The 18,584-nt window shown below is 50.3% G+C and overlaps 1 protein-coding gene across 9 annotated transcripts in view; it reads left to right on the plus strand.

The window, feature by feature from the left end:
- The window catches only part of ZC3H18 (zinc finger CCCH-type containing 18), a 48,704-nt gene extending 30,566 nt beyond the window's left edge, over positions 1-18,138 (plus strand). For 5 of the 9 annotated variants that reach the window (XM_075161590.1, XM_075161585.1, XM_075161588.1 and 2 more), the window contains 10 exons: positions 1,634-1,834; positions 2,874-2,999; positions 4,551-4,652; positions 6,420-6,563; positions 8,379-8,531; positions 10,662-10,822; positions 11,408-11,604; positions 12,791-12,887; positions 15,241-15,337; positions 17,464-18,138. In XM_075161590.1, coding sequence (XP_075017691.1) covers positions 1,634-1,834; positions 2,874-2,999; positions 4,551-4,652; positions 6,420-6,563; positions 8,379-8,531; positions 10,662-10,822; positions 11,408-11,604; positions 12,791-12,887; positions 15,241-15,337; positions 17,464-17,662 — 1,477 coding nt within the window. In that variant the 3' untranslated portion in view covers positions 17,663-18,138. Of the gene's footprint in view, positions 1-1,633; positions 1,835-2,873; positions 3,000-4,550; positions 4,653-6,419; positions 6,564-8,378; positions 8,532-10,661; positions 10,823-11,407; positions 11,605-12,285; positions 12,717-12,790; positions 12,888-15,240; positions 15,338-17,463 lie in introns of those variants that run through there. The other 4 variants (XM_075161587.1, XM_075161589.1, XM_075161591.1 and 1 more) reach the window with 2 other exon arrangements.
- Positions 18,139-18,584: the final 446 nt, after the last annotated feature.

The following is an 18,584-nucleotide window of genomic DNA, read 5'->3' on the forward strand; positions in this document are numbered from 1 at the left end:
TATATACCAAGATAGATGTGGGACAAATTGTAAAATTGCTGTAGTTATATCAGCACAGATAGGGAAAGAGTAGGATACTGCACTGGACTTTAAAGTCAGCGTATACAAGTTCTGGAGCCGGGGAAGAGGTGAGAGGCCATAGGAGTTTTAACTGTGTTGAGACTGTGCTTTCATACTGCCAAGCAAGGAGGAGATGAGACTTCTTAGTGACTAGTGAAGCCTTCAAAGGGCAGAACAAGGCTGCGAACGAAGAGCTTTAATTATCCTGTTGTCTGTTGAAAAGGTGTTGTGGCAAGAAACGCAGTCCATAAAATTATTAGAAAACTTGGAGGTTACTTTTTTTATCTCAAAAGGTAGAGGAAGTTGCGTGGGGAGTGGTTGCTTCAGTCGTGTGACTAATGGGGTGGTACTGGCTGAACCCAGCGATGGAAGGTGTCTTTCCTCCCCCAAATTTTCAGAGTGAGAGGGTTCATTATTTTGAGAAAAGGGATAAACGCATCATTGTACTGGGAATTTGATGAGTGCAACAGACTTCATAAACCTTTAAGCAAGTACAAACTTTGCCTAAAACCCGAGGGAGAAGGTTATAAGCAGGTAATTAAACAGTCGTGTGCAGGGTAGAGTAAGGGCGAGGAAAAATCCCAAGTTAAATCATCCATAGATAAGAGAGGTAATAAAGTCTAGGTCTGAAGAAATTAATCCTGGAGTACTTAAGGAACTATCTGGTGCAGATGCTGAAAAGTTAGCCCTGAATTATTTTCAGAGGGTTGTAGAGGAGAAGGGAAGCCCAGAGAACCGAAGAAAAAGGGGAAACGCAAGTAGAGCCCTTAAAAAGGAAGGGAGGAGATGGAGGGTATCTAGCCTGACTCGTCACATCTTCATGGTTATCAACAACAGGAGAGCACATGTTCGATGGTGTTTATAAGCACCTAGAGGATAATGCGGTGATAAAACAGCCATTATGAACTGCTTTATGCTCAGCTGATGAGGTACCCGTCCCCTTTGTAAGGGTAAAAACGGATCAATGTGTCTTGGCTGTGGTAAGGCTTGTGACACAGTCCCACGTGATGTTCTGATAAGGAAACTGCGGGAGAGTAACTCAGGCTGAATCTCTTCTCTTAGTGTCTGCTGGTTGTTTCCAGCCGTTTGCTGTATCGAGGCGGCGTTTCAGATGCACACTCAAAGTCTGTCCTTAGTCTAGCTCCGTTTAGTGTTTTCATTGCACTGGGGGCTGCCTACCAGGTTTGGGTTGCTCCAGCTCTAGCTACTTGGCATAGGCTTGGGAAGAACCAGGTTTCCCATTCCCTTCCCTCTCACATGTGCTTGTGTCCGCTCCTTGGAGGCCAAAAGCCGAAGTTAAATCAGCTGGCAGGTTACCACTTGGTCAGTGCGACAAAGTAGTTCACAAAACTTGCAGATACTGCTGTTTTGACGGGCTTGCAGTCACTAATTTACAAAATCATAGCTGTTCTAACACTTCATCATCCCAAAATAATGCTGAATATCCCGCAGTTGAGGTTAAGAGCTAGTACTGGTATGAAGGATGAATTTCTGAGATCTTTTCCTGGCCCTGTGTTTCTATTAGTCTTACTATATAAAAAAGTCCCAGCTACTTAACTCCTCTGTTTTCCAGCCGTCAGCCTGAGCCACCAAAGAAGGAGAAGGAGGCAACCACAATTACCACCACTCAGTCAAAGAGAGCAGATGAATGGAAGGACCCCTGGCGCCGATCCAAGTCCCCCAAAAAGAAACTCGGTGTCTCTGTCTCTCCCAGCCGTGCACGTAGGCGCCGAAAAACCTCTGCTTCTTCAGCATCTGCTTCTGGCTCTTCAAGGTGAGTGAAGCGTGTCACATCCGAGCCTTGTTAGTTTGCCAGGGAATGCGGCACGACTCTTTCTTGTCGGTGGAAGACGTTGAGATGTTTGGGAAAGCAGTTCAGGGCTTGCAGCTCAGTGACCGCTATGGACACTGGCGTATATTTAGTGAGGTGGAATCTAAAGGGGACACATAACTGTGGGTGCTGTGATGTGATCTGTTGAAGGCAAAGACAGGTCCTTGGAAAAGTCACTCTTCAGGGAAATTAGACTTGGAAGCAGTCCAGGTGATTAGTAGCTCGCCTAGATGAAAACTGATCTTAATAGGAGCAGGAGGAGCTGGAAGCTGTAAGAATTGGAGCCTCTTCACTCCAGGAGTGCTGGAGGGATGAGGTGAGCCCACTCCAGGAAGAGCATGCTGATGCTACTGGGGAAAAACTGGGGTTGTGGAGGCTCGACAGAGCCCTAGAGGGCTGCAGTGGAGCTCGGAAACCAATGGGTGCGAGGTAAGAAACACTTCTCAGAAAGAAGCGCCCTGAATCTAGGGGAGTTGAGGCATAAGCTGGATCCATTTTCTTTTAATGCTTGAACTTGAAGCTCCTGGAAAGAGTGGGAAAAAGTATCAGAGAGGAATGAGGAACATGCTGAATTGAAGATATGGATCTAAAAACCAAAGACCTCCCGAAGTAGATAGCTTTTCTTGCTGGGATCACTGCACCTCAGATTTTTCTGTTTTCTCATACCTGTGTGGCCCAACTTATCAGGGGATTGTCTGGTGAAAAGGCGTAAAATTGTGTGGAAGGAGTTCTCAAACAGGGATGGAAAGTCATTAGCTAAAGGAGGGGAGGCCTATTCAAGGGCGCAAAGGGGGTGGCAACATGATCCTCTCTAAAAGAAAAGGGGGGACCGAGGAGAGGCTGTAGTCCTGACAGACCACCGAGGAGAAGGCAGGTAATTTTTAGAGCAGCGTTAGAGAACTTGGGAAAAGTGTACTGGAAACAAGACCTTGGTCTCAGAAGACTTCTCGAGAGGCGCTGAATTTTAATACTTTTCTTTCAGGTCCTCTTCTCGTTCATCCACCTATTCTGGTTCCGGTTCCTCGCGATCTCGTTCCAGATCATCGTCTTACAGCTCTTACTCTAGTCGCTCTTCAAGACACAGCTCTTTCTCAGGCAGCAGGTCCAGGTAATGGCTCCTTGGATTTGAGAGTAATGGTGTACTGTTTTCCAAACACTTGCTAACAGCTACTTTTGCTGCTACTTAAAAGCAAATAGCCAACTCTTGAAATAAAACATTCAAAGCACTTTCCTGAGTGAGGGAAATACGATAGGCTGCAAGGCAGCCTGCTGGTTTGGTTGTTGAATGAAGCAGATATGTCAGCCCCTCCTCTCCCCAGTACTCCCACCCACGAGTACCGTGCTGTTGTGGCTGGGCTGTTTCCCATGCCTGTGGTAGCTGAGCGGTTGTACGAGCCTGGCTGAGATTAATGTTTCTGTCATTTGCATTTTATGATTGGAAGAAGTTGCTGGCATCTCTTTTCTATTGCACTGGAATTTCTATTTAAAGAGGCAAATCGCATTTCTTTATTAAAGCAGTTGTGTCTTGTGATAGTCCTGACACTTCAAAGTAGCAATTCAGTGTCCCATGCTGATTAAACAGAGGCATGTTTATTACTCTGCCACTTCCTTGCCCCTGCAGACAGTTTCCCAAGTCTGGAATATGCATAGTAGGAGAACTGGCTCCCTAGATAGGCACCTCTTCAGAGCTGAAATCACACAGATACCCAGAGTGGATCACGCAGTTGATGGGAGTGCACAGTGTCGCTTTTGGAGACGTGGTTTCTCCTAGGAAAGGCTCAGGGTGGGCGTTATCTCAACGCAAGCACGTGTGTGTTTCTGGGGAGCAGGCTGACCTTCCCCCGCCCACCCCGTTTCAGGCTCTGTTCCGTGCAGGACAATGCCAGGCAGAGGTGACACACTTCGAGTGGCGTGCCTCTCTCTGAAGGTAGGAGGGTGAGGAACACCCGAGTGCCTAACTGTTCTTCAGAAAGCAAGTCACCGAGGTGTCTGGCTTTCTGAAATACTAGGCTGCAACAAGGGTACTTCCAGTCTTGGCAGGGCGGTGACTCACTTGAACGCCAGCATCTGGTGTGCTGTGTAAGTGGCTTGCCTCTTTGGTCAGTCCTGATCTTAGGAAACAGCTCTTGCCCTTTGATCTGTTGCCTTTGATATACTCTGCTTGATTTTTCTCCTTGTGTTCCAGAAATTACAGATCTCCAGTTAGATGTATTTTTTCTGTCTTTCTCCCAAGATTTTTTTTTTTGCTGCTGTTTAAAGGATTGCAGACTGCACTAGGAGTTACATAAAGCAGCTTGAAACAAACCATGCAGAACTTGCAAGTCAAAATCCTACTTACTTTCCCGTAGACGTACTCCCCCTAAGGAGAGAATACAGAGAGTATGGAGAAAGCCACGGGTGTTGGTGTGGAATACCTGAGCGTGCCTCTCTTGCAGCCAACCCTACTTTTTCCCTATGTTTTCTATGTCTGCCACTGGTCTGGTCACAGAAGTTGGTTTTGTTGAGCAGAGTCCAAACACAAAACTAGGATAACCTCAGACCCACGGGGATTAGTTCCTGCGATGCGGTCACTAGCCGAAGGAGGGAGTGGTGGCTAAATGCACTGAAAGCCTTCTGCAGTCCCAGAGGCTGAGCTGAGTGATGTGTCCTTCCTTTCTAGATCACGGTCCTTCTCATCTTCACCGTCTCCTTCTCCAACACCGTCTCCACACAAGCCACTTGCAAAGGCTAAAGGAGAGTTATTACCACCTGCTGGTAAAGGGTAAGGCTTCATCTCTGTTTTGATAACGCAGCGCAGAAGAGGCTCCAAACAGTAGCCTAATTCCTGAGTCAGACCCTTCTGACCTGGTTGACAGTTTAAGGAAGAAGTGGAAGATGCAAAATATGACCTGCATAGAAGAGTGCTTAGCTTTGCATATTTAATTAAATGATGACACTTTCATTTATTAAATCCAAGTTAAACTGTACAGGTATCCTTAAGTATTATATAGAATCATAGGATCATTTAGGTTGGAAAAGATCCTTAAGATCAAGTCCAAGCATTAACCTAACACTACCATGTCCCTAAGCGCCACATCGAGGCCCCCATCATGTATACATGAGTGTTTAAACACATGCATGATTTACTATTTAAACATTCTGTATGTGCAGATATGTTTATGCAGGAGCTATAAGAAAGTTTCATTCATTCCTCTACTCTGTTTTTAGTTAATGCATGGCCTTAGAATAAAGAAATGCTTCAGCCTCATCTACTTTTAACATTGGAGACAAATTAAACAGTATTATAGCTATGAAACTGTCTTTGGCAGATTATGCTAGTGTTCCTGCTCTTCTAAATGCTTAAGTTGCTATTTCACAAACTTCTGTAGTACGTAGTAAATGATGGATACATTGGAGGGTGACGCAACACCGTAGTGATGTCACCTCTTTTAAGGTGACCTGCAAATAAATTACACCATGGGAATCCCCCTGAATTCTCCATAACATGGGACAATCCCCTTTGCCACACTTCTTGTACCTTATTGACCTGCTTGGTTGTTTTTTTTCTTTTCCCCCCCTTCTTCTCAACTCAGAGGGTTCAGCCCTTTAAGGACACGCTCTCCGCCTGCAGCGATGTCTTTACGCCCTTCTGGTGCACATTGCAGTGCTGGTTTGGTAACGCACGACACCGGCCAGCACTTAGCACTAGCATGTTTTCGCTGCGTAACATTGCATGCAGTTAATCCTGTGTTCTGCAGGGGATGAATACAGATATTCTTAAGCACAAGAGGAGGAATTAACAGTCTCTATTTCTGTATGCAGACAGCCACCTCCTCCCCAGTTAATAGTAGGCGTGACGTCAGTGCTGGGGATGTTGAGCAGTAACCAGCTATTAGAGCAGAGGTTGGAGGGCTCTGAGCCCAGAAGTGAGCAGCGCTGAAGAGCCAAAGCGATTCCCGTCTCGCGTAGTGGGTGCTCAATAAAGTCACAAAAACGTTGCGTAGCGGTGCTGCGCGATGGTGTTACCCGTCACGTGTTCTGCGGGGTAACGCGAGCCAAGGGACGGGTCCAAGGGACATTTGCACACATGGGCTCTTTTGCACCCTGCTAATCCGTGTGATGGAGTGAAAAAGAGCATTTTTGTGTAAACTGTGTGCATTTGATTCGGAAGCCTGACTGGCAGATTTTAAGTAGGTGTATGTGTTGTGGATAAAAGTGCACAGAATCAAATGGATAAGAAACAGCGATTCCACACAGTCTACTTCATTAGTTAATTTACAAGTCAAATGTCTCCAAAATTGCCTGTTGTATAGTAACTTGTCTCTGAAAAGGTGACTTGATTTAGAACATGGGAAACGAATCCCTTTAGGGGAATCTGTATTGTTTGAGAGTGTTTTGGTGAAATAACCATGTGTCCGTCGCTACAGTAATCGTATCTATGTAATATTTAGTCAACAACAAACATGAATGCATTTCATCGCTTTTGAGAATGTTTGTGTTCTGTATCTACTGAGTTTGATCAAGCACATGAAAATTTTCATTTTTGTAGTGAAAAATCTGTGAAGAAACTAGCTGCCCTTCCAGTCCCTCAGCCACTCACTAAAATTACCACAGCTGCACCGGAGCCAGCCAAACCAGGGGATAATCGAGAGGCGAGAAGGAAGGAACGTCAGACAAGGACTCCACCCAGGAGGTAGGAAAACTGTGGGGTGGAGTGAGGCTTGATCTCCTGGAAGATAGAGCAAATCCTGGGTTTTTCTCAGCAGTACCGACTACAAGAGCTCTCCAGTATTAAAGGAGAAATCTGTTTCCTGGGGCAGGAAGGAAACGGGAAGAGAGGGACGGAATTGGGGGTGAATGCTAGTGACTTGCCACAGCGAGTGGCTCCTGCCTCTGAAGGCTGGTGGGGGATGAAGTAGGTGGAATACGTGAAGCGTGTCAAAAGGCAGGGTCTGCAGTGCAAAAAAAAAGCATGTTTGAGAGCCACTGGTTGCGGAAACCGCGCAGCAAGGAAGCAGAGGTGCGTTTGGTCCAGAGAGCAGCTCTGACGTGCTGGAGGGTCGAGGTTTGTGGTGAGGGGTTTGGACCCTGTTTACTCTAAACATGTGCCAGTATGCAGGGAGCCTTTCTCTGCGGTCCCAGGAGCTGGTTTGTCAGCATCCAGCAGTACTGCTGAAGAAGAGGAGGAAAAATGCCGCTACTTTGGCTGTCCCCAGTACACAACTTGCTGGCTCCCCGGCTCTGCTTTCTCTTCCTGGCTTCATCCTGTGTGACTAGTTTGAATGTTTCAAGTGGCTTGTTCTGTCTGTCCTCTAACTGCTTTTGTTGCCTTTTTCTCCTCCCTTTGCATTTGAAATGAGAGAGGCTTCTGATGGTTTTCAAACAAGGAGCACTTGTCTGTATTTAAATATGTTTACCAGGCTTAATCCATTGTACTGTGTTTAAAAATACTACAGGATAAATGCAGGTAGCATCTCCACTGTTCTTGGAGAGACACGGAGTCAGCTAAGCACAGCTGAAACTCATCATGCATCCTTCTTACGTTAGAAGTTTTGAAATAGCAGTACGGTACCTATGTGTCTAGTCTACGGAAGCAGTAGTTTAGTGGCTAAGAAGTGTATTTACTAGAAATGTCTGGTTTATGAGCACACAAGGAGACTGAGAATGTTTTATGGCTACAGTAAGGCATATATGGTTTTCTTGGATCATTGCATGATGCTTTTTGTCAGTGTGTTTTGAAGATGGCTGTCAGTCTGTTTTCCGTTCAGGTTTTCAGAAGCATCCTGAGTCAATTCTTAATTTTGCATGGCATTACATCTCTTGTTTCTTCCCAGTAGCTGGGAAGAAAAGACCTGGGCTGAGCAGTTATGTCTCCATAGGTGAAAACTGATCATGACAGTTTTTTTCCCTAGAAACTCTGTCAGTTCTAGTTTCCGTTTCACTTACTTTAACTCGTTACTAATAATCTTGGATGTCTTTAGCCACCTTCCCTTACTCTTTATTCCAATCTTGGGGTTTGCTTTTTTCCCCCATGCTTATACCCACACAAACCCCACTGCCCTACACTCTCCCTTCTGTGCAAATGACAAAACAGCTCTATTGATGTTAGTACTGGTGTCTTAGTCACAAAAAATGTGTATGATTATTTGTATAGCCTGAAATACAAAGTAGTCCCACTGTGTTATGCAGTTAGTAATTTTTCTTTGTAGGAAGCATTTGGTCCTGGTATCAGTACAGGATTAAGGTGCTTTAGCTCCTTCTTTGCCTGGCTTTCATTAGCATTATTCAGTCATGCATAAAACATCTACTGTTCAGAAAACAGATGCTTCCTCAGGACTGGGAACACAAGGTTGAGAAGAACATCTGAAACAATTACATTTGCAAAGCACCAATCTTGCATACAGTACAGGACAACAGCGTCATGCTCAAACTGTCCCTAAACAGTTTCTTCTAACCCCGTTTCACGGCAGAGCGCAGCGAGGTGAGGATGTCGTTTGCTGTCTTGCAGGCGGACTATCAGCGGCAGCATCAGTGGCAGTGCCAGCAGCTACAGTGGTTCCAGTTCCCGATCTAGGTCCTTGTCTCGGTCTCTCTCCAGATCTCATTCCAGATCATCCTCTGCCTCTGTCTCCCACTCCCCGTCTGGGTCCAGGAAATCCAGGTATGGCCTTGCCCCTTAACCTTTGTTGAAGTAGGAGGAGATTATAACTATTCTTAACTGTTGTGGTTTCTTGCAGCTAAAACTCTCTGTAGCTTCAAGTATCAGAAGCTGTAGGTAACTAGGAGGTGAAACAAGGTTGTTTCTTTGCGTGGTGTTACAAATCCCGAGTCCTGAATCATGACAGTAGTATAACGCTGGTAGCGTGCTTGTGGCTTATTCAAGGAAATAATCTGTCATGGGTGCCAAACTGCCCATTTTTACCTAAATTATGACCAAAGCATCTCCTTATGGCCAGGGTGATCCCACATCCTGATTTATTTACAAGGTAACAGTTTCAGGCTATGGAGCTTTGCTCTTCTAAACCTCTACTAGCTCTGGTTACGGAATGTCCTTAGGGAAGATGCTTGGCCTGTCAGGAGAGGTAAGTCAGAAAATACCTAAAAGACCCAGCTGGTGATATTTTTACTTTGCTGGTAAAGTTGCATGGCCAGTTCCCTTTGTGTTTAGCCCCAAGTGAATAGTTATATGGCTGTTAGTCTGCGGGATTTGTAAACAGCTAACTCCCTCCAGTAAAGACTCATGAAATAAACCTCTTTCAAGTTCCTTCGTTCTGTTTTTCTGCATCTGTTCGCACACAGGAATCCATGAAACCTCACAAGCAGCCTTGAAACACAACACTTCCCTGTGATACAGATTTAAAAGTAGACCAATAGTGTAGAACTAGTGGATTAAGTAGGACTTGGCTCTGACCAGCGGTAATTCACATATCTGAACTCTGTGAAACTCCAAGGTTCAACATCCGCATTATTTTACGGAAATACAAACTTGTTTACTACGTGCTTGTCGCATTCATCAGATCAGGCAGGGGTGATGCAAGAGGTTCAGAGAGCACTGGGGCACGCTGGCTCTGCACGGCTGTGCAGGTACGGGGCTTGAGAGGAGAAGACGGGAAAAACTTAATGCAGGTGTTGCTTGTGTGGCACCGGGGCCGTGCTTGCTGCCTTTACAGGTGTGCGGAAAAGGAGGAAATATAGGAAATACAGTTTGTGCCCAAACCAGATTTGCTGTCACAACCTTGTAGCCTGGAGCTTTCCTGGAGAAGGAGTTTCTGGCTCATCCAGTCGCTGTTGCAGCAGTCAATGAGGCCTCTCAGAACTCGTCTCTGTCAGGATACCAGCGGGTAGCAACTTTGCAGCTTGTTCCAGGGCTTGTCGGCGCTGCAGCTGCCGGAGCCCGTTCAGTCGCTCGCAAGCCAGCTTCCAGCAAGTGAGCTGGGACGTTGCTGGCAGAGCAGTCGCTGGAGCGCAAAAGTTGGTGTGGCCTGCAGAACCTGCTGGAGAGGCTGCCTAAATATTCATGTAGTTAGCGTACGCTTGGTCCCGCATGGCAGTGGCTGCGATGCCAGGCGGCTCCCGGGTAGCTGGGATTTTTGGAGCTGTTTCAGTATAGCGAAGCTGCGGTGGTGGTGTGCCCCTGAAGGGAAGTCTGATGCATAGCCCTGTATTTTTGTCTGATACATTTCTAAGTAGAAAGTCTTCCCTAATATAATGATTGTCTGATATTTTTAATGTTGTGAATCCATTAGACGATAGCCATCTTATAGGCACTATTAGAAGATAGCCATCTTATAGGCATCTTCCCTGTCATTATCAGTCGTGACAGTTATGGGCATCCTCAAAACAGGCGGCTGGGCTCTCCTGTACCCTGGGGAGCTGGGCAGGAGCTGTGGGCTCTAGGACTCCAGGGCTTTTAAAGCCTCCGTGAATAAATGTGTGCCAAACAACAAAAACATTGCCAGGGAACCCTTGACCTGAGCCCTAACACTGACCTGATAGTGCGCACCCTGCTTTCACTTTTTGTTTACCTGGGGAAACAGTGACCTGTTTACACGTTGCCTTAATCCTGTTTATAAATAAACAGTACTTTCTAGACTTGCATCTAACATGTTTGCGATTTTTCATACCGTCTGCACTCCAGAAGACACGGCCTTTGTCTCTTCCTGGTTATTGCCTGCCTTAGCAGCTTTCTGACATCCCAGCCATGCAGGGGAATGGAAACGAAGGTGTCTGTCTCATCGCTGCCTGGTTCTTGTTGCATTCGTGACTGTAACGGGCTGTTGGCTCTTTCCAGGTCCCTGAGCGTGAGCAGCGTTTCTTCTGTCTCTAGTGCCTCCTCTAGCAGCAGCTCTGTACGCAGCGCCGACTCCGAAGACATGTACGCGGACTTGGCCAGTCCTGTTTCCTCAGCCAGCTCACGATCACCAACCCCAGCGCAGCAGAAGAAAGGTAGAGGTACCTGGTTTGGTATTTTCTTCTCCCCGGGGTCCTGGGAAAAGAAGGGGGGAGCAGAGATCTGCATACAGCTTGCTTGGTGATATTATGGGCTCCAGGAAAATTGTTGAGCAGAGGCAGACACTTGCGGCTGGCGTAGACTAGGGGAGCTCAGAGGCTTTGCCTGAGGAGGGTGAGACCATGGAGAAGGGAGACTGTGGAGCAAATACACATTCGCATCCTTCCATCCGTGTGTCTCTGGCTGTAAAGATGCCTTTTCCAGCCTGGGAGTTCTGCCTGATGCCTCCTCTCTTACCTTGGTTCTTTCACCCTTGCAAGGTGATGCTAAATCTTCTGGACATCTCCAGTATCATGTTGCTCTTCCTCTGTTCTTTTAGACCGTAACGGAGTTGGCAGCAAGAGCCTTTTGTTCTTTCTCTTTTATGTTAAGCGTCCTCTCTGCGGAAATTCTGGTTTCCTGAATCTTTTAACCTTGGGGCCACGTGCTATGCTAACTGGTGTGGGCTTTTTTAGTCCCTGGAGCAGCATTCTCTTGCCGAAAGGAATCGGTCGCAGGTCACTACATCTGCTCTCTGGTTTCAACAGGAAAGTCAAAAAAAGAAGATAGCGCTAAAGAGGAGAAGCGGAAACGGGATGTGCCCGCTCAGCTCCTGAAATCAGCCAAGCCCACCCAGGGGAGCAAATCGCAGCAGCTCCTCCAGACCCAGCAGCCCTCAGCCCCCCAGTCTCAGCAAGGGGGCTTCAGCGCTCACAAAGAGATCAAACTGACGCTCTTGAATAAGGTGAGAGGTGGGGTGGGTGCGATTCCCTCCGCACGGGGGGTCCGAGGAGCGGATGGGATGGGTACTGGGGCTCGGGGCAGGCGAAGGGGAGCTCCGGGCTCCGTGCTGTCGGGATGAGCTCAGCCGGGTAGGTCTGCAGCTGGGATTGAAGGGTGGCAGACAGAACCAGTCTGGCAGCACACACCCTGTGGTGGCTTGAGTTTGGGACTGTGTTGGCGGCTCCCCTGGGGCACATTCCTGCTGCAGCTTCAAGAGCTCTTCCCCGCTTTCTCGAAGGCTGCAGCCGGAGCACCGAGGTGAAGGCGTGCATGGCGCAGTCCCACATGCGCTGGGGCCTTGCCCACTAAAAGCATGCTCCCCGCACGCTTCCGAGCGAGCTCTCCTCCCACTGCCCGCTCTGGAGCGAACTGCTGACGAGTCGTTAACTGAGTCAGGAGGTAAAAGTGGCGATTGCCTCGCCTCTCTGGGGTGCCTGCCGCCAGCCGTGCTTTCCGTGGGGAGCCTGGCTCTTTCCACTTTACGACGGAGCCCGATGCCCCGATTTGGTGCCTTCGGCTGCGATTGCAATCCAGATCATGTGGGAGAGTTCGGCCTCGGGGGGTTTTGTGCCAGAGCAGGGTGTTGGCCCCAGTCACGTGGGTAGGTTCCTGTTTTTGAAGCGTTAATGTTTTTTTCTGACAGTCCAAATTCCCCAATGCAGTCTGAGGCCGCAGTTTTCTCTACTTCCCTGTGCTATGACGTGAGGCGCCTTTATCAAGTCTGTGAAGCATGCTCTGTGGGGAGGAGTACGCAATTACACATAACTACCGGCTGGCATGGTCGGATCCTGGAAGAAGGCACGGCTCCGCATGCCTCCTTGACGTTTGCTATCCTTGGTGCTGCCGAAAAAAACTCTACAAAATGCTGCCGTTTTCCTGTTTCTGGCAATTATGAAAATAGCCGGTGAAACACAGCGCAGCGTTAGCCCCAGTGCCAGAGGATGTTGCTGTTTGCTTATGGTGGTAGGGGAATTACGCGGTGCCAGTGATGGTCGGGACTGGTATGCACAAAGCGTTTAATAGGAGACGCGCTCGCGTGAGCGAGCCAGCGCATCACGGGCACCCGTCACCGGAAATATCTCTGCCTGCTTCCCTCCCCGGAGGGAGGTGGCTGCTTAGCTCCGTTGTCTGTTTTAATTCCATTTTAGGCAGCTGACAAAGGAAGTAGGAAGAGATACGAGCCAGCAGACAAAGACAGGCCGACCTCTCCTCCGGCCAAACGGGCGAACCTGTCACCTGACAGAGGTGAGACATCAGCCGTCCCAGGGACTCCTGGCCTGGCCGGGTTCCTGCTCTGCCGCTCGAGGCGGTGCTCCAGCGACAAACGTCCCGTGAAAGTCTCTGCTACAAAAGTCCACTCGCTGGAGAGGTTAATTGCAGGCATGCGTCCTTCCAAAACCTCAGAGTGTGCGATTGCCACCAGATAACGCGGGCGTATTAGCCGTCCTGCTGCAAAAACACGGTGGAGGTGAGACGCTCCGGTTTGTGAAGTAAGCGAGGTGAGGTCAGCCCTGGGCAGGCCAAACCCGGCCTTCCCTAGCTGTCTTGTGGTGCACGTTGTGAGTACCTTGGCTCCACTATGTCTGTGTCAGTCCACTGCAAAAAAAAAAAAAAACAAAACACACAAGGAAAAAAAAAAAAAACCCTCGCTTTGAAGACACAGCGTGCTCATCCCCGCTGTAGGTACGCATCCATCCCATAACGGCCTCCTGTTCTCTAGTAATGTCGTTGGATGTGGCTGTGGAAGTCATAGGGTTTTCCCTTACTGTATCCTGGGGTCTTCTCTGCCTTGTATTTCAGCGCATCACGATGGATCTTGGTTCTCCTGATAGAAATGCTTGTGGCAGTGCTTAGAAAGGGCACACGGGCTGCCAAGGCTCCGGGATGGATGCAATAATTGGCTAGATCACCCGTCCTGCGAAATGAGACGATTTCCCCACTTGTGTGTGGCACAATCTGATCTGCCCCGTATGTTTAGAAAGGCACGGGCTTTCCAAGTGTTCTCCTGTGTCTGAATCCTCAGCAGCGGTATGAGCACCTCAGAAAACCGAGCTAGCACGCTGCGTCGAGAGGGACCTAAATGCCACACTCCAGCCGCTGCTGTCGGTGCTGAAAAACAAAGAGGGGGAGTCGTCAGCCAGAGGTGCTTGGTTTTGACGTACAAGCCAGCATTGACACGTGATGTTGTTTTCCCTGTTGTCTCAGCTGTAGGTGTATCTTGTTGACTCTGGGTGCCAGCCAGAAGAAATTTCTGTGCTAATAGCCTGGTTGCATTCGACTCCTGCAAAGGCAGCATGGAAGGGACTGGGTGAGGTTGAAGTTCACTAGGATCTAGTTCACAGCTACTGCTGAGCTGCAGACAAATGAATGGGCCGACCTAGCAAACTGTGCTGATTTTATAGATACATAGATGTAGATGTAATTATATACTTTATTTGTTGTCTGTACATTATAAAGCATTTTTAAGCAGTGGCAAATGGGACACAAGCCCTGAAGGCAACGGAGCCTAACTCCCAGTGGCAAGCGTACCCTTGATTGAATTGGGACTGAGCAAGAGGCACCCTCCGGCGTGCAGCTTGTGCTCCAGTGTCACAGCACAAAGCTGGTCGGTGTTTGTGCCCCGAGTCTCGCTTCCCTGTTCTGTAGCCTTGCTGCGATCGGATCTGCAGTGTCTGCAGCCTTGCCTTTCTCGTGGTGTGTCCTCAGGAGCAGAGGGCTGCCCTAACACACGCAGGCGACTGGTGCTCCAAGGAGCTGAGTGCCTTTACTCTCTGGAGTGCTACTGAAAGTGAGATCAGCAGCCACCAGCATTACTGTCCCGGTGCAGTGCTACTCGGCTCGTCCCCGGGGCTCACAGGCAGCCCTGCGGGCACACAGGCTGCCTTCCAGCTAGAGTTGTCTCTCTATGCACTAACAGGGATAGTGGTTGGGAAACCCACGGCAGCAAAGCTGGATAATGCTGTTGCGGGACCCCAGCGGGCTTCCCACCACCGGCGAGTCCCCGTGACAGCTTTGTTCAGGCAGGGCACGATGGTTCAGTCTGTGCTGAATAAACATGGGGGTGATACTGCCTGTGGATTGGCCCCAGCTGGCTCCGAAAGCGGCAGAGCTGCACTCGCCCAGCACTCTTTAAGCCAATACACCCTGTTATCTGGCCAGCGCGGAGCCAGCTCGGGTGCCACCGTGCCCGTTGCGCACAAACCGGATGATCTGCCGGGTATAATGGAGCACTGACTCGGTCCGCGAGGGCCAGCCCTGCCCCGCAGGTTTGCAAGCAAAGCATGGCCTAAAAGTGCAGTGGAGGAGTCTTGTTCCAGCAGCCGGAGGGTGAGGAGAGGGCCAGTGCAGCTCCCCGCAGGTGATGTTTTGTACAGCTGACCATGGGGCACAGCGTTGACTAGCTTTTCTGCTCCCCCTGAAGACAGGGTGCACAACAGTAGGTTCCTTTTCTGGCTGCTGCTGGACTTGGCTTTTTGCTGGGAAGATCTGGTCGGTCTGAAGAGAGCACCCTTACACTGCAGAGACGGTACAGTAGGCAGGGTAGCGACCCGTACCTTGGCGATGAGCGAGAACGTCTCACCTTTTCTTCTCCCGATAGGCTCTCGCGACAGGAAGGCGACCGGGAGACTCTCTTCACCCAAGCAAGAGCGACAGAGGGGCCAGAACCCAAAACCTTCTCCTGCGCAGACAGACAGGTCAGTACCGCTTGTTCTCATGGGTCTCTTGTGGGCCAGGCTGGGGCTCACACTTCTCCAGTGGTTCAGTCCCTCCTCTCGGGGCCGCTCTGAGGCTCTCTGGCCATAGTTTCCAGTTGTCATGGAGGCACAGCGAGAGGAAGGACGCGAAGCTCGCTGGGCAGAAGCCAGGGGTGCTCAGGGGTTCACACGGAAGCCACCTGCTAAGCCACTCCAGCTCAGAAATGAGCAGGAGCCTGGGGGTTCTCTTGAGCTCAGTCCCAGCAAGAGGAGCCAACTGGGTTAGGTGCAAGCTCAGTCATGCCAGTGCCTCTGCCTCTCGCTAGCGCTGCGTAGTGCTAATGAGAAAGAAAGTACGACCCCGTCACCCCGCTGCCGAGCTCCTCAGGTGCCCAATTCCCTTTCTTCATAGCCTGGCATACCCTCAGCTCCTCACTTTGCTGCTGTGAGATGTTAAAACGTGGCCCCTGCATGAGACTGAATGGTGACTAGCCCTGGCTTTGCGCTTTTCCATCCCCTCTGGTGACAGGTGACCAGCTCACGTCCGATTTCTTGGCAATCTGCACCCGCTGCTGCGCTGGGAATATCCCATTGCAGAACTGGATGTGTGGCTCCAGGGGCCTTGGGCTGTGCTCTGCTCAGAGCCCTTTGGTTAAAGGGTTGTGGAGCACCTTCTGCGGCACACCTAAAGCTTCCTTGGTCCTCCTTGCCTGTAGCCAGCCAGCGCTGCTTTGCATTTCTCTAGTGTCATCTCTCCGAGGATCTCTGTAAGCAAACGGACGCAGCCCGGTCCCGCACCCCTGCGTTCCTTGGCCGGCAGGACTCGTGTCATCCCCCCTCCCCAGCCTGGGGCACGAGTGAGCCTCAATTTCTGTGTCACAGTCTTCCCAAACCAAAACCTAGCCCTGGCTGCCACAGCCCTGTCCCTCTTCAGGCCCTGAGGTCCTATTTTCTAGCAGTGAAGAGGAACCTCAGCCTTTCCGGACTGGTGGTGTTGACCACATCCTTGGTTCTTGACCCTCTTCTGCCTACTGCTCTTTGGTTTGGCAGTGTTGCGTGGTGGGTTCGACGTGCCCTGTGCCCAGGCGCTGGGGTGGTTACGGACACGCTGGGTTTCTCTAGGGCAGCCGAACGGTAGGTCTGTGTCCTGTTTTGAACTCCTTGGGGTTGTTTGGGTCCCCGCTTCTCTTCAGTGTAGTACGAAAGGGTGCACGCGGCATTAACGGAGGGGACGGTGGCTCCCACCGCTGACCTCTCCCAGCAGGCTGGCAGCAGCCGTGGCGCGGGCTTTCCCGAATGGTCCGAGTCGTTAGGAGGAGCTGACCGAGGCTCAGACTGCGCCCTCGGTGCGTTACCGAGCTAGCAGCACTGCAGAACCCTGGCAGGCTCGTGATGCTGCTCCGCTTCCCGGTCCGGTCCTCACCTGTAAGGGGAAGTGGTGGCCTGCGGTGGGAAGGGCCGCGGGTCACTTGCCTCCAGCCCTAGTCACAGCTTGATCCAGGAAAAGCCACTGCTGCCGGTGACAGGGACCGGTGGCTCCTGTCCTCCCTGTGCGAGGCCAGCCAGGGTCCCTGCGTGCAGGGAAGGGAGCGTTCCCCCGGCTTTGCTTTGCTCCTGCAGCAACAGCTTCGGACTGCAGCAAAGCAGCGTCGGAGCAGAACTGGAGTGCAGCGCTGGGTGTTTGTGAGCTCCCCGCAACTGCCAGATCGGCACCACAAGACCCAGCGGCATCGCAGGGCGGGGGCTGTCAGGATTTGAGACCAAGGGGGTTCTCCAGGGCTGCCCTGCGCTTACCCGTGATGCTCTCCCCTCTTCGTATGACCGTGAGCTCCCTTGCACACGTGCATCCCCCAGCAAGCTGCTCACAACAGCCGCCACGGCCCTTGGGGGCTGCCGTCGTGGTGGCCGTGGTGCCGAGTTTAAATTTCGGGATCCCCTGGAGCAGCTGATCTTTTACTGTTTCAGACGGTTTTCCAACCCCAGGCCTTGCGTCTTGAAACTCTTTTCTTCCACCGGCGCGTAGAGCGATGCTTCGTGCCGGAGCAGATGCCGAGGGGGTTTGTTTCCAGCGCGGCGCGCTGCCGGCAAGCACCCTCTCACCACCCTCTCCTCTCTCTCCCTGCCAGGAAACGCCAGCTCTCACCTCAGTCCAAGAGCTCCAGCAAAGTCACGAGCATACCGGGCAAAGCATCCGAGCCGGGCCCCACGGGCGCCAAGGCGGGCAAGTCCAGCACCCTGTCACGACGGGAGGAGCTCCTGAAGCAGCTCAAGGCGGTGGAAGATGCCATCGCTCGCAAGCGGGCCAAAATCCCGGGGAAAGTATAGTGGGCCGAGCGCGGAGCGCCGCTCTGGCCCTTAGTGACTGTTCATGTTTTTATAAATAGTGTAAAAGCGGCCACTTTGGGATTTTGCAGTTCTGTCTTATTTTGGCTGCGATTCTTTTTAAAAAAAAAAACCACACAAAAAAAAATACTGAAGTTTTGTCAGCTGAGACGCCCGCCATGACTCGCTCCGGCTCCCGAAGGGCGAGCGGGGCCAGCCCCTGGCTCTGCCGCCGCCGGTTCCATGTAAATTATGCACAGAGGACTCCAGCCCCGTCGGATGCTCTCACTATTCCTCTCTTTCTCTCTGCCCTCTCCTCTTTGCTAGCCTTGAGTTGTATTCTCCTAGTTAGCCCTGCTGTGTGTTGAGTGTCTTCAGCAATGCAGTTCTATATACTGTGTAACGAGAGAGCCGAAAACTGCTGTGAACTACTGGCAACATCACCTTCTCCCCCTGCCCTCCCACCCCAGGAACAAAAATATATATATATTCTTGACTAAAGTCTGATTGGGAAAATGACCTGTCTTTTATTTTAAGCATCGGATTGTTTTAGTTGATTTGAAAGGAGCCCTGAAGGTGTTGTGGGGATGATGTCTGTCTAACAAGGAGCGTCCTTTTTCCTTTTTTTTTCTTTCTTTTTTTTTTTTTTTTTTTTTGAGGGATCTCCCTGAAATAAAGTATTTTGATAACCAGTTTTTTCTTTCTCTGCTCTTCTCTGCCTGCCGCTCTCCTCCCTCTCCCTTGCCTTGGGGGGGCCTCTCCCCCCCACCTTTGGGTGGTGTAGTTTATTTTTCCTGCTCTCCTGATGACCCTGTGAAGAGCTGCTGCATCTCTTTGGAGAGCACCCCTGGTGCTGTGGAACCTCCAAGCCTACAGCCCTCACCTTGCTCCCTGCACCCAGTGTTAAACCAGTATCCCACTGGTA

The sequence above is a fragment of the Calonectris borealis genome, chromosome 12, assembly GCF_964195595.1.
Source record: "Calonectris borealis chromosome 12, bCalBor7.hap1.2, whole genome shotgun sequence".
NCBI classification, from domain to species: domain Eukaryota; kingdom Metazoa; phylum Chordata; class Aves; order Procellariiformes; family Procellariidae; genus Calonectris; species Calonectris borealis.